The following is a 13,858-nucleotide window of genomic DNA, read 5'->3' on the forward strand; positions in this document are numbered from 1 at the left end:
TCTCTCATGTCAGTTTCTCTCTGATCTGTCAGCCTGGCATCTGTGGGAAGCTTTCAAAATGCATTTCTGAAGAGACAGAAGGAAAGGCCTGGGCAGGCCAGTGGGTTAAAGATGCATCTGGTGGTCTTATGTATCATGGTGTAAGACAGTTACTTCCTGAGGGTGACATGCAAGGGTGACATGGCATGGCCCAGGCTGCAGAGGTGTCGCACGACTGGTGCTGGCAGCTACCTGGCTTGATGGATATATTTAAACACAGTTTGGGAATCATGAGAAGATCTGACACTGTGTCCTACAAAAGAGCCAAATGTGAAGCTCATGGGGAAGGCTGCCCAGGAGCAGGCAAAGCTAGTGTTCTGGCTTGTATTAGTTGAATATGGATCTTCCCAGAATGAGGAGGCTCTTCAGTGCCCTAAGGGAACTACTTTGAAGAGGTAATGCAACACTTTGAAAGAAAAGAAGAGGGGAAAAATAAAGAAAATAGATTTATACGCTTATATATGTCTACATGGAGCCTTGTAGTTAAGTACACGCGCCCCGTTGCTTTCTCTGCCTATCCTCCTTCTCCACAGAGGCTGTTGGGCCAGCTTTGAGTCTAGTGAAGTCAAGGGCTGAAGCCACAGCTTCTGAATGCTTGCTGTCACCCTGGAAAGTCAAGTCTTTCCAGTGTTGGGGGCAGGCACTGACTTCTAAAAAAAAAAATCTCCATCAAGAGTAAAATCTGTACACATATTGAGTTCACTCATCCATTTGGGGAAAAGCCTATTGGCAATCACTCAGTTTCCTTTGTTCTCAGAGGGATGGAATGCATTTTAGTGTTTGTAGATTTGGGGATGAAACCACCCTGCACTGGTTAGAGGAGAGGAGGGACAGGGGTCTTGCCATCCACACAGCTGGCTGAAGGAAGCCACAGACCTGAGAGAGAGAGGCACTGATACATTTTGTTGCTTCTTTTCTCCCCATGACCAGTCTAAGCTGGGAATCACCGAATGCCACACTTTTGAGTATTCCAACACCTCTCTGACCTCTGACTAGGGTTGGAAGTGAAGGACAGATCCTGCCCTGGTTGTAGTGTCCTTCCTGTCTTGCTGTTTCTCTTTCTCTCTCTGTAACCCTGTCTGTCACTCCCTCTGGTCTACACCAATGCTTTCTTGCCATCTCTCGATCCCCATTGCTCTTCCTTGTTGTCCCTTCTCTGTCCATTCAACTTGCTTCAAAAAGAAATACATTTTCGGGGTTGGGGTGGGGAGTGTCTCCTTAGCCCTTGCTAGAGATTCCGAGGTCCTCCGTTTCCTCAAATATATATGTATATATATTTCCCCTAAATGAGATGAAATGGGCGGTGTCCTAGGGTGGAGGGAGGCGCTGGCTGGACTTGGGGCTGGGGGTAGGAAAGGGGGAGGACGGGAGGGACACATCACTCAACGTTGCTGCTGTCGAAGGTGTGGCACTGAAAGTCCCCATCGACGTACTCCATGCCTGGCAGCTTCATCCCGTACTTGTCCACACACCAGCAGATGCCACGTTTGCGGCCACGGGAAGGCTTGCACTGGGGGGAAGAGGCGACAGGCAGTGAGACAGCTGTACCCTGAGGCCCTCTTCTTGTCCTACTTTTTCCCTAGACTTGAGAATTGAAAGGGGTACAACCTCAGCTAACTCTTGGGGATTTGGGGATCTCCGTCTCACCGGAGAACCCAGAGAAAACTGTTAGTTCAGGCATCCTACCCTGGAGTAGGTCTTGCTTGTTACTCACTTTGGGATTCCCAACCTCACTTTCTCCAGGGATCATCAAGAGAGGACTCTAGCCACCCAAATAGGAGACATTGCTCTGTGACTCATGTGCCAGACACCGCTTAAGATGGGTTATATGGCAGGAGTTGTTCCAAGTGCTTTGCCAAGATGTAGTACTTACTTCTCCCCATCAGGGGGATGGGGACTGCTAGTCACCATTTTACATGAGAAACTACAGGCCCAGGGGCTTTAAATAACTGGGGTCACAGGCTAGAAGTGACAGGGTCAAGATATGCCCCAAGGGAATCTAGTTTGTAACTTAGATTAGGGGTCCCCTGTAGGTTGTCCTGTTAGAAATGTAAGTTCCCGCCGGGCATTGGTGGCGCATGCCTTTAATCCCAGCATTGGGGAGGCAGCGGCAGGCGGATCTCTCTGAGTTCGAGACCAGCCTGGTCTACAAGAGCTAGTTCCAGGACAGCCTCCAAAGCCACAGAGAAACCCTGTCTCGAAAAACAAACAAACAAACAAAAACAACAACAACAACAAAAAAAACAAAGAAAAGAAAAAAAGAAAGAAAGAAAGAAAGAAAGAAAGAAAGAAAGAAAGAAAGATATGTAAGGTCCCTGGAGTCCACTCCAGACCTGCCAATCAGAAGCAATGGGGCCCGTGAGCCTGGTACAGAGGCACGTACCTGCTTTCTCTTGTAGAATCCTTTGCGGTCACAATTGGGCAGGTACACAGCACGGGGCACCATGCGTGGGCTGGCTTTGAGTTCCTGCAGGGAAGCTTCCATGTGTCTGCGGCAGGGGCCCTGCGAATGGGAGGGATGAGAGACCTGGCGTGACCCAACTGGAAACCATTCAGATGTGCAATCCTGTGGCTCATGGGTGGCACCCAAAGGGACTCTGGGAGAAAATCTGTCACCTCTATCAGAAGCTATTGAAGTTATTTCTCCCTCACCTGCCTGGTGCCTTTGTTGTACAGTAAGCCTGTTTGTAGCAGGCATCAAGACCTGCTTTCTCATTAATCGGGTCACTGACCCTCAACTTTTCTACCCTTCCAAGCAATGAAGATACAGGATGCATTCTCCAGATGTGCTAGGATAGTGTTCAGCCTCTTCTTGGGACTGGCCATAGCTCTAGGGGTCGCATACATCATATGTGCTCACTGTTAATATAGGTACTTTCTTTGAAGAACTATTCCTGTTTCCACTTGCTTGGATCAGCCCTCAGTCCTGATAAATAAACTCATGTTCTCAAAAACACCCATCCAAATCCTCAGCTGGGCCACCATGACCACACTGGGCCCTTTGATTGGTCTAGCCTATACATCCTCTGCGGGCATAGAAGCTCTCAAGTAAGGTGGCGGTGGCGGGGATGGGGAGGAGAGAATTCCTAAGACTCACTTGCTCAGATTCGTGTCTCATCTCAGGCGCAGGGATGACTCTGGGGTGGGCAGTGTTCTCTGCGCCCCCTACAAACTTAGACTGGGTCAGCTTCTTTCTCTGGTTTTTCTTCACGGCCTCTGCCTTCAGCTCGGAAATGCGAACGTGCTTGGGCCGGAAGACCTTGGGGGAGTAGGTCTCTTCAGCCATCTCAGAGGTGGTAGGTTCCTCATGCTCGCGAGAATCTCTCTCTGCAGGAAGATGGAGTCAAAGAATCAGCTTCTGGGGCCAGAGAGCAGGTTTGGGGGTCAGGGCAGTCACAGGGGCTCAGAGAGATGCGAGGTCTAAGAAAGCAAGAAGCAGGAGAGACGTCATCAGAGGATTCTTGACCAAGTCTCATTAGTGCGCGAGCGAAGGCAGGGTAGAGACGGAAGGAGGCAGGGCAAAGCCCAAAGCAGGTGGAGGTTATGGAAAATGTTCTCTGGCCAATAGCGTGGCCCAGGAGATGAGGAAGTGGCTGGAGACAGAAGGTTGGGCTGTCAGGACCCGGAAATCTGGGCCAAGGGAAGAAAACAGGGCACAGCCCAGACATGGACAAGAACAGCCCTCTTGGAAGCCTTTGTACTTTCTGAACAGCCGGGCCGAGTGGTGAGAGATGTTTGGACTTGGGTATCTAGCGACAGGAGCAGCAGAGGGTGGAGACTATGCTGAGGACTTGGAGATAGGAGAGGCAGAGATGTGGGCTCTGGAGAAGTACAAAGTAGATGGAACCCAGAGGCCTCATCCCTCCTCACTAGCTCCTAGCTGGCTCTGCGCCATGCTCTGGGTCCCGGGAGGCTGGACATTAGTCAGCTTACTCTGAGAGGGGCTGACAGCTGGCTGGGGCCACATCAGTTATATATAGGAGCAACTTGGTGACAGAGTCTATACTTAGCTGACTTATGACCTTTAGGAAAAAGAAGTAGGACTTTGTTCATGTGTTGTTAGTCTGTTAGTGCCACCTGCCTAGGCCATCGCACTACACATTTCCAGAAAGCTCTGTTCTCACTGGTGCCCACCGAGGATGGGCTCCCTGACCTTGCAACCTCAATAGATAACGAGTGGGGAGACCTTAGATCACTGTCCCCATGTGGTGTGTCTAGGATGACCCACCACAAGACCAGACATAGTGTCAGGAAGGTTTGGGGGCCCAGACTCTATCATCTTTGCTATTCAAATACTCAAAAAAGGGGAAATAAAGGGCTTTGGGATAGCACACAATAATAAAATAGGGTGAAGGAAAACCCGCCATCTCTCAGATACCCAGAAATGGTGTCAGCTAGGTATCTCAGATAGGAAAGAGAAGGGGAAAGAATTCAAGGAAGTTAGGATGAGGGGAAATTTGTAAGGGAAGAGGAGTTCTGGAGAAGGCACTGTTGGATGGCTCCAAGCTCCCAGCCCAAAGGAAGATCTGGTGTGAAGGGAGGCACCTGGAGACAGTTAGAAGAGCACACATGACATCAAGATCCCCAGTCTATGTTCTCCTTGGGCTTGTCAGGCTTCCTCTAGGTGTTCATGCTCAGGAGAGAAAGAGAGACAACTACTGGCAAGTAAGATGAGGGGCCTGGAGTACACGACAGTGCCGGGGGCAGGCTCTCCCCGAGTCATGTTCATCGTGGGGATCTCAGCCCTGTCCCCTTCTCAGAGTCTAACTCCACTGTGTCAAACAGAACCTGTTGGGATGCCTAATCCCAGGCTGACTGCCCAAGGTGGAATTTAGTACTGTAGGGATTCGAAGAGGATAGCTCGGGCTGAAGCCGATTTTCTTGACTGTGGACTTGGAGACAGGATGTGGGGGACAGGATGCCGGAGGAGGTGTATCTAGTCTGGAGGCTCTGTGCAGATAGGTAAGTACAATAAGAGCTCTTTCCTTAAGGAATTGAAAGGACTTTTGCAAACTCTGGGCCTCATTAAGTCTGGGCTCCTGGGGGCGCTTACACTTCCCTAATTTGCAGGCTTCTTGCTTGTGAAGGGCAGGCTTAAAATCTGGATATGCCTCCCAGTTTTTGGAGCCGCTTCACCCCACTAAAGCTAGAAACCTATTACTCAGGCAGTGGGAGACTCCAGTATCAAAGATACTAATCAGGGTCTTGTGGTCACCTGCAGACTCCAGAGAGGCAGTGGGGACCTGGAGGTGGGCCAGAGAAGAGTGAGGAAGATTAAAGGGCTGGAAGGCGGCCTCTGAATTGGAATGTCAGCTGTCTCCACACAGCTGCCTTGTGGCCGAATCATACACAGGATTTTTTTTTGGAAGGTTTGGCTTTTAGATTTTAAAAAAAGGCCACAAATACCCTGGCTATCCCTGAGTCATTTCACCATGAGAAAACGGACTGAGGTTGCTGAAGGGATTGAGATGGGGTACAGAAGAACATTTTTCCAGGAACTGCCATGGCTTTTAGAAACAAGCAGGGCCATACCTCCAGGTGGCCAGTAGGTGGCGCAGGAGACCGAGGACCCCTTCAACTTGGGCACATTTGCAGGGACAATGCAATTTTGAAAATCTGGCACTTGGGTGTCTCCCCTGCCTGCTAGTGTGAGAATCTCACCAATCCTTCCTCCCTCCTTGTGTGCCTCCAGCATGCACTGAGAAGGTCGGGGAAGGACAAGAGAGAGCTGTGCAGGAGTGGAGGATAGTGGGACAGAGAGTTTCTGAATCTGTGACTGGAAGGTGATCCAGAGAGGAGAAACACCCCATCTCCCTCCTCCTGAAAGGTTTCGTCAGAGGATGAGAAGTATGGGGGTGCTCATGGCCCAATAGAAACTGAGGGCTTTGCCAGGCCACCTATGCCCAGGGAGAAACTCCAGTTCCCTTTGCAGGCAGAAGATGGGATGGGGATACCCAGAATCTCCCTATGAGAAGTGAAAAGAGTTGCTGGGTTTCCCGGGACTCTCATGTTAGCTCTCTGTTGGAATGTAAGACATCCAGGTCTTAGGGACACACAGCTTTGTCGTTTATCTTCATCTTTCTTTTTGGATGGTATTCAAAAAATACTCTTTTTTTAAAATGCACAAATGAATCTGCCCCAAAGGCAAAAAGATTTTGGGTCTAGAAGCACTTCTGAAAAGGAAATGGGGCAACTGATAGCTAAATGAATGCTGTGGGAGGCCATCACAGTCATGCTCCTGCCTCAGAGCAGGATCATCTCACTACAGGAAAGAAAGCACAGGGGAGTGAAGAGACAGGTAGTGCTGGAAACAGGTGCCTCTGGTGAGAGAGGCTTCTGTTTGGCAGAGACTGTGCTATCCAGGAGCCAGAGTGGCTATTTAAATGAACAAATACAACAACAACAACAAAAACCCAAAACCCACTAAACCAAGCCAAACCAACCAACCAACCAAACAAACAAACAAAAAACGACAACACCCCAGAGGGCTTCAATTGTTCTCTCTCCACATTTCCAGTACCCCACAGCCACGTCTTGTTGGCTGCTACTGTGCTGGACTGTGCAGATAGAACACTTTCATCATCACAGTAAGTTCTACTAGATAGTGCTGGCCCAGGACACTGATCAGTCGCTGGATAGGGACAAAAATAGCCAGGCTAAATGCCCCCACCTTGCCTTGTCTTGTTTCTCAGCCAATAGGCAGCCTCCTTCCTGCTCTTTGCTGCAACACTAGTCTTGTGGGAGAGCCAGAAACAGGCTGAGCATTGTCCCCCAAAATGTAAGACACGCTTCAGTCTCCCCAAGTCTGACTGCCTTCCAGCTGCAGATGGATGCTAATTAGCTCAATTGCCCTGTATGAGTGCATTTACATACAAAGAAAGGGAGGAGGGATTCTGGACAGAGGCCTGGCCCACAGCAGCATCTGCCTGGCCCAAGTTCTCTTAGGAAGATCCCTGTGGTCAGTAAAATCCAGGGATTTTAACAATCAGAATGATGAGCTAACTTCCAAGAGGAAAACAAATGTAGACAACTGTACCCTAAGGTGGGAGGAGGGCCAGAAGGGCTCATTTAATTTCAAATAGCTTAACTTTAAATTTCGAAGCAGCTTGCTCACCGGAAATGTTTCAAGTATGTTTGGGACAACATACTAAAAACTTTATGATATATATATCATATATATATATATATATATGATATATATATATATATATTGACCCTGCAACAGTGTCTAAACTGAGGTCTTATATGGTAAATATAAGAAGATGCCATGAACTTTAAAGATAGTATATGAAAGAATATTGATAATTTCATTATCATTGTTTGGGTACATATTGAGAAGATAATATTTGGGTATGCTCTGTTAAAATACACTACTGAAATTAATTTCCTCTGTTTCTTTTTAACCTTTAAAAATTTTGGATGCTAGAAAAAAAATTTAAAAAATGTGGTCATTGGAAAATTAAATATTATGCCTGTGGCTTGTATTAGATTTCAGTTGAATGTGCTGTTTTAAAGACTTTGGAAGGAAACACACCTATAGTTGGGAATAGAGTTGTTACAGCCCTGATGGGTGCAATTTAGACTGCAAATGACTGCAACTCATATAAATTCCCAAACTGGCAGAGATATCACATTAAGCCCTGTTCTGGTGCAATTTCAGTGACAGCTTTAGGATTTGGCTCGGGAGGTGGCATGTGCGGGCATTTATTTGACAGTTTAGGTTGAGGACTAAAGTGTAAGATAACCTATTTGGTTGAGCTAAAGACTCAGCTGGTAGGTCATACTGGGAAGAAAAACTAGTGTTATTTGCCTGCTTCCCCAGCGACCTCAAAGGGAAAACCTCCCTCAACCTCTGGGCAGGTGAGGATGGGTCTTGGCATAGCCTCAGATTAACCTGAACCCCCAGCTGTAACCTCTCAGCCAAAGGCCTGTGAGAAGCCTGGGCATACCTGGCTTGTGAGTTTTTCTTTATCAGCTTTTGTGGTAGAAGGTTCCTTCTCTTTCTGACGTAGAAACCCTGTAGTCACCTCTGTCACCCCATCCTGGCAAGCAGGTCCCATCATCCTGCTTGCCAGCCCCGGGGAAGACCTCTGCTGTGGGGACAGATTACCATGGGCAGTAGACCACTGAGGTACCATGTTCTCCAGAGAGACGAGAAGCACGGGTGGCCACAGGGCTGCAAGGGCCTGCCTGCCACATCAGGAGAGCTCCTTGTGTTCAGGAAATGAGGTTTGGCCCGCAGACCTGGAGACTATGCTGAATACCATTCCTTCAAAACCCTCCTTGCTCACTTCCTCTGACCAAACCACTGGCCTGAAAAGGGGTCAGAAGAAACCCTGAGAGCAAGTAGGTGGTAGAGTCCCTACTTTTGGGTTATTCTACTGCTTTTCCAGCCCACAAAATAGAGCACCCCTAAATGGAGGGTTTTTCTTTTACTTTCAGAACACCTACCATTGGAGGGAAGCATTCAGCAATGTTGGCCTAAGGTGTGTCTGGGTTGCAGGTTAGACCAGGCATAGGCAAGAGCCCTAATGATGACCAAATGAGCCAGAGATAGCAGGGCAGAGCATCACAACTTCTAGGGAGGAGCCTAGTTCAAGTCCTGACCACCACAGATCTTGTCTTGGGCAAGTGGCTTCCTGTTTCAGGTCCCAGTGTCCTTATCCATAAAGTAAGGACCTTGGCCATGATGGTAGCTATGGGTTTCTTGCAGCTTAAATGCTCTTTGACCAATATCCAGACAATTTCTGGAGACATACTAGCAAGCAGCTAGGGCATGTGGCCAGGCAGGAAAGACCACTTCTCACAAACAAATGTCTGGTTACTCATCTGGATTCATGTTGTTGTTGATTTTTTTTCTAAAGAAGTGATATCATAATAGAAATAAATCATGGCTGGGGGAGGGGAGCAGACATCTGTATTGGCTTCCTTGGTTATTCGCTTATTTGTTTCTGCAGACATGTGACCAATCTTATTGCCTTGAATAGCCTTCCCAGTTTGGAATTTAAGGAGAGCCCTTGAGAATTGCTACTTTTGCCTAACTGGTAAAAGAGCAAACTATAACTAAACAAAACTCCTCCCACTTGCCTGTTTGAGGCTCCTGGTACCCCTCCCCCCACTCCCACTGGTTGGGGGGGAGCATCCCTTGATCATACTTGGTTGTGAACCCCCTTCCAGCTTCTGAATGTGGTGGCTCTGGAGCGTCCTAATCCCTTCTCAAAATTTAAAATTTTTCTCTACATTGAATACCTGAATGTTTCATAGGCATTGACTGTTCAGGTACAAAGTAAAACTTTCTTTGGTAAATCCTCCCTTCTATATTTCTCCTCCTCCCTGAATTCAGAGGCCAGGACAGGGTCAGCAGGGATTCTTGCTTCCATGTCCTCTGCTCTAACAGGCTCAGTGACCTCTGGCTGGAGGGTCAGCCTGGCCCTGGCCTGTGCAGCTGCAGGCTCCACCTGCTTGCTTAAAGCTTGGAGACTAACTCACAGAGGCTCAGATTTAAAACTCCTGCCCTCAGGGGATGACGCCTCGGAGTTTGGGGAGTGGAAATGGGGGAGGGGCCAGAAGAGGGGAGGGTACTGAAGGGGAAAAAAAGGGACTTGGAAAGAAAAGGAGTTTCTCTGGGCCAGCTGTGCTGGCTCCTTCAGGCCTTGCTGACACAGCAGAAAGATAGGGGCAAAGGCAAGAAGCGTCGAGTTAAAGCACCACCCGCGCCGGCCCAGCTCTCTGTTCTGGCTGGCCACAGCATAGTCGGCTCTCATAGACTTGCTTCAAAGGAAGAGTGTGCAATGGGACAGCAAACTGGCTCTCTCAGTTTTCCATGAGACACGGATTTGGCCAAAAAGCCTTACTCTGGATGGACTTCAGCGTGGCATTTGGAGCAGGGTTGGAGTTGAAGCCAGGCCTATGGAGGCCAAACCCCTCAAAGTAGTAAAAGCATTTTCATTTAGGTAATGCCCCCCTCTCCTTACTTCCCCTAAAGCACATTTTATGTTTCTTTGCCTGATTTCTCAATGACGGGATTGACATTCACAACCCTCTACTCTCTCTGTCTCAGATTTCACGTCTCTGTTAGCCCAGGAGACACTACTCAGACCCTCCAGTATGCTGGGCTCCCACCACCAAAGCCACAGGCCCTTTCTAGACACGGCCCTCAGGAAAGTCTGGGCCTTCTTTGACCCACTGAAGCTCACTTTTATTTATTGCTCTTGGCCCTAGAAACTCTTGTCTCCCTCGTCCCTGTAGCCTCACACACACTGCCCTCTGCTTCTATATCTATCTCTGGTCCCTGAACCAGCCAAAAGAAAATGCTGGGCGGGCCTGCTCCCAGCACCAAGCGATCTCTAGGCCACGCCCTCTCCAGTTACCAAGCAACGGACTCAGCAGAACGCTAGTCTCCGCCTGCCTGCATACTCCTTCCTCTCCCGAAGCTTTGGCTGCCTGCCACCTCACTCTCCTCCTCTCCTCACGTCTCATTCTAGAAACGCGCTGTGCTAGGGTTGTTACATAATGCGAATAATATAGGAATATATAACATTTACTTTTGATTGCATACCAAATATAAATACAGTATATGTATATTATGGCTTGCATCCGTTCATACTACTCAGATTCCGATGGTGGGGGAGGGGGATCTAGGGAGCAGGAATTTTTTCTAAAGGACCCGGAGGACATCCTCCTCTCTTCACTATTTTCCTCTCCATTAGAATGACGTCATCTTTAGCTTTTTAGGGATCCAGCTAATGGCTTTCGGCTTGAAAGATCTTCTCCGAGAGCCGGCTCCCATCCGGGAGGAAAGCATCAACCTTCGCCACTGTGGACAGCAGCCAGGGCGCAACCGCAGCTGGCTAGGCACCTGCCTGAGGCGGGCTGGGGTCGGGGAGAAGCGCTGTGGCTGGAGCGAGGGCGAGGAGAGAGGGGACTGGCAGCTTAGGGTTGGTTGTAGAAGGTGGGGACTGAAGCAGCTGCAGAGAATGCTAAAGCGACCTGGCGCGGAACAAAAATCCTGTGTGTGTGTGTGTGTGTGTGTGTGTGTGTCTGTGTGTGTGTGTGTGTGTGTGTGTGTGTGTGTGTGTGTCTGTGTGTCTGTGTGTGTGCGCGCGCGCATGTACGCGGGCGCGTGCACTGGGTTGGCTTGGGAAGTTGGATGCTGCAGCTCTGTTGGCCCGGTGTTTGCGCGCGCGCGTGCGCACATATCTAGCCCAACTACTCCCTGTCAATCACAAGGCTGGGCAAATAAAGTGCGGCCGGGATACTGCGGAGTCATAACTTGTGCACTTAGGCTGTGATGGGATTGCTAGCCACAGATCTTGTCTCCAAGCCAGGTAATGGATTCCTAACGTTTCGACGGTCAGGAATGTAATAAAAATAACTCGGAAAAATGGTCTCTGGGGCTTCCGAGATTTGTACGCCCCTCTCCCTCTCATGAGGCAACTTCTTGTGACAGTCAAAACCTGAATTTCCTGGGGAGAGATGCTAAGCTCAATCCTTAGGTCCTTAGTTTACATTTTTAAAAAATGTAAAAATTACAAAATTCCTCACATTGAAGAGTTTGTGAGTGATAGAGGATGACAGGTGGTGAGAAGGCCTTTGTCTTTGTAAGGAACTGTACCAAATAAACATTTAGCTAAGTCGTAGCTCCTCTAGGAGAGAGCCAATAGCTGTTAATCTCTCCTAGCTCAGATTTTGTGCATCGCTTTGTCAATCACTTAAACCATAGACTTCTGGCACATAGAACTTGGAAGCGGGGCAAGAAGGGGCGGGGCAATGATGGGCGGGGCAAGAGGAGGGGTGGCTCGCAGTGCATGGTCTTCCTGTCTCCGCCCCTTGAATTCTGCGTTTCCAGGGCCCCTCGCGCATTTAGCCACACTCACTTTTAGTCTGGTTTAAGTGATTGGTGGGGATGGGGGCGGGGGTGCTAGGGTGGAGTGGAGTTGGGGGGGGGGAGAGGGGAGGATGGAGAGGGCAAGCATCCATTGGGAACTTGAGGGTGTCTTCATCCCACACCTCTCATTACCTCTCAAACCTATGTCCATTTTTAATCTTAGGTAAAAATCTGAATTCAGGAGGGAAAAAGTCATTAGATTCAGGGAAGAATATTCAGCACAGAACATCAAACCCCTTTTCACCCTCTACCCCACACTCTACCCCAATATTCCTGAAGTATTCTTTCTCTTCCTGGGAGGAAAAAAAAAGACACGTTTTACAGTCTAATGTGTTTTGTCATCGATCATAATCAATCATATCATTTCAAAAGCAGCAAGTGTAAATATGGATGAGGTCTCAACACCTCTGCGCCAAAGGCATTAGTTATTAAGATGTGGTGTGTGTGTGTGTGTGTGTGTGTGTGTGTGTGTGTGTGTACACATGCGAGTGCACCCCTGACTAAGTAAGAATGGGGGGATAGGAAAGTCTGGAGGCAACGGGATGGGGAGTGGAGCTTGGAGGGTCAAGGTAGAATTAACTCCAAAGATGTGTAACGCATCTCCAGGCCCCCATTAAAATGACCTTTTAACGAAAAGATTTTTTTTTTAAGTTTAGGGAACAAAGTGTGGGGGTGGGGTGGGGTGGAGAAGGGAGTTGATAATTTAACCTGTTCTTTTTCAGAGTGGGTACACGGGATTTGGACTTTGAGACTCAATAGGAGCTCGGAGTCAGGATTGCCACGAGTTAAGGAGTGGGGGAGGGTCGGGCTGGGGTGGAGGTTTAGAGGAGATGGAGCGCAAACTGCAAGAGGTTGGGTTAGACAGACGCCTAGGATAGCAGCATCTGCCAGAGGTCCAAGTCCGAGCTGCAAGGACCTACCTCATCTACTCCCAGGAGCTACCCCGGTCTAAGCCACATGCTGCGCAAAGCGCTCGGGTCCCAACCGGTCCCGGGTCCCCACCAGTCCCAGTCCCCCTCCCACTCCCTGGCCGTGTGCGGTGCAACTGACACCCCGGGAACGCTCACCTATCTTGGTTTGCTCGCCATAGCTCTTTTCGTTGAGGCAAACCCCGCGGCCGTGCAGCAGGGCATGCAGCGGCTTCTCCTCATCCTGCCGGGGGAGGCAGCGCAAACCTTGGGCGCAGCGCTCAGTGTAGACGCCACACGACTGCCCCTCCGCCAGGGCGCAAGTCATGCAGCAGCCGCAGCCAGGCTCCTTGACCAGCTCGCAGCCCAGAGGGCTGGGGGGACACATAGACAGCGCTTTCTCATCGCAGGGCTCACAGTGCACGAAAGAGCCCAGACCTTGAGCCAGCCCGGCATAGGCGGCCAGCAGCAGGAGGACCGCGCTGAGCACCATTTTCTCCGAGTCTCGCTTACCTCGGGGCGGGGCAGGACAGCGAGAGTGCGTAGAGAAAGGGGCCAAGAGGGCGCCTGGAGATTTTTTTTTTAAATCTCTTGCAGGTAGAGCAGGTGCCCTCCCCCAAACACTTGCAAAATATGAGGCAAGAAGGATTCAGGTGCCTGCACGCAAGTCCCAATTGCAAGGATTAAAGACTTGCAACAGGTTGGGGGTGAAAAAAAGAGGCGCGCCAGGTGCACGCAGAGCGAGCGGAGACCGAAGAAACCCCGAGGCGGGGTCGGGTCAGGATTGCAGGGGTGGGGGGGACCACAGAATTGCTCACCCCAAAGCAACAGAAATAATGAGCTTGGAGGCTGTGGAAATGGGGGTGATGAAGAAAAAAATGGGCTTGGCTTATTTTTTTTGTTGTTGTTGCTTAAAATCTAAAATGCACCCCCACTCCTTTCCAAGCCTCTGCTGCGAGCTTCGCCGCTGCCTCAGAACAGGTAAGAAGCGTCGGCGGCTGCCAAGAAGATGGGGGGAAATGTT

At 49.5% G+C, this 13,858-nt stretch overlaps 1 protein-coding gene across 1 annotated transcript; it reads right to left on the reverse strand.

Annotated features, from left to right (window-relative positions):
- Positions 1-1,417: 1,417 nt before the first annotated feature.
- Positions 1,418-13,327, reverse strand: Igfbp5 (insulin like growth factor binding protein 5). The gene is made up of 4 exons (XM_027397175.2): positions 12,994-13,327; positions 3,137-3,366; positions 2,423-2,542; positions 1,418-1,549 (listed from the first exon to the last, which is right to left on the reverse strand). Exons 1-4 carry the CDS (start codon positions 13,325-13,327, stop codon positions 1,418-1,420), a joined length of 816 nt encoding a protein of 271 aa, XP_027252976.1.
- Positions 13,328-13,858: the final 531 nt, after the last annotated feature.

Source organism: Cricetulus griseus, chromosome 2 (assembly GCF_003668045.3).
Source record: "Cricetulus griseus strain 17A/GY chromosome 2, alternate assembly CriGri-PICRH-1.0, whole genome shotgun sequence".
In the NCBI taxonomy this organism is placed as follows: Eukaryota; Metazoa; Chordata; class Mammalia; order Rodentia; family Cricetidae; genus Cricetulus; species Cricetulus griseus.

Coding starts and splice junctions, on each gene's coding strand:
- Igfbp5 (XM_027397175.2), bottom strand. CDS start 13,327: ATGGTGCTCAGCGCGGTCCTCCTGCTGCTGGCCGCCTATGCCGGGCTG. Junction 2,543..3,136: donor TGAGACACGAATCTGAGCAA/GTGAGTCTTAGG, acceptor TCCCATTCGCAG/GGCCCCTGCCGCAGACACAT. Junction 1,550..2,422: donor GATTCTACAAGAGAAAGCAG/GTACGTGCCTCT, acceptor TCTTCCCCCCAG/TGCAAGCCTTCCCGTGGCCG.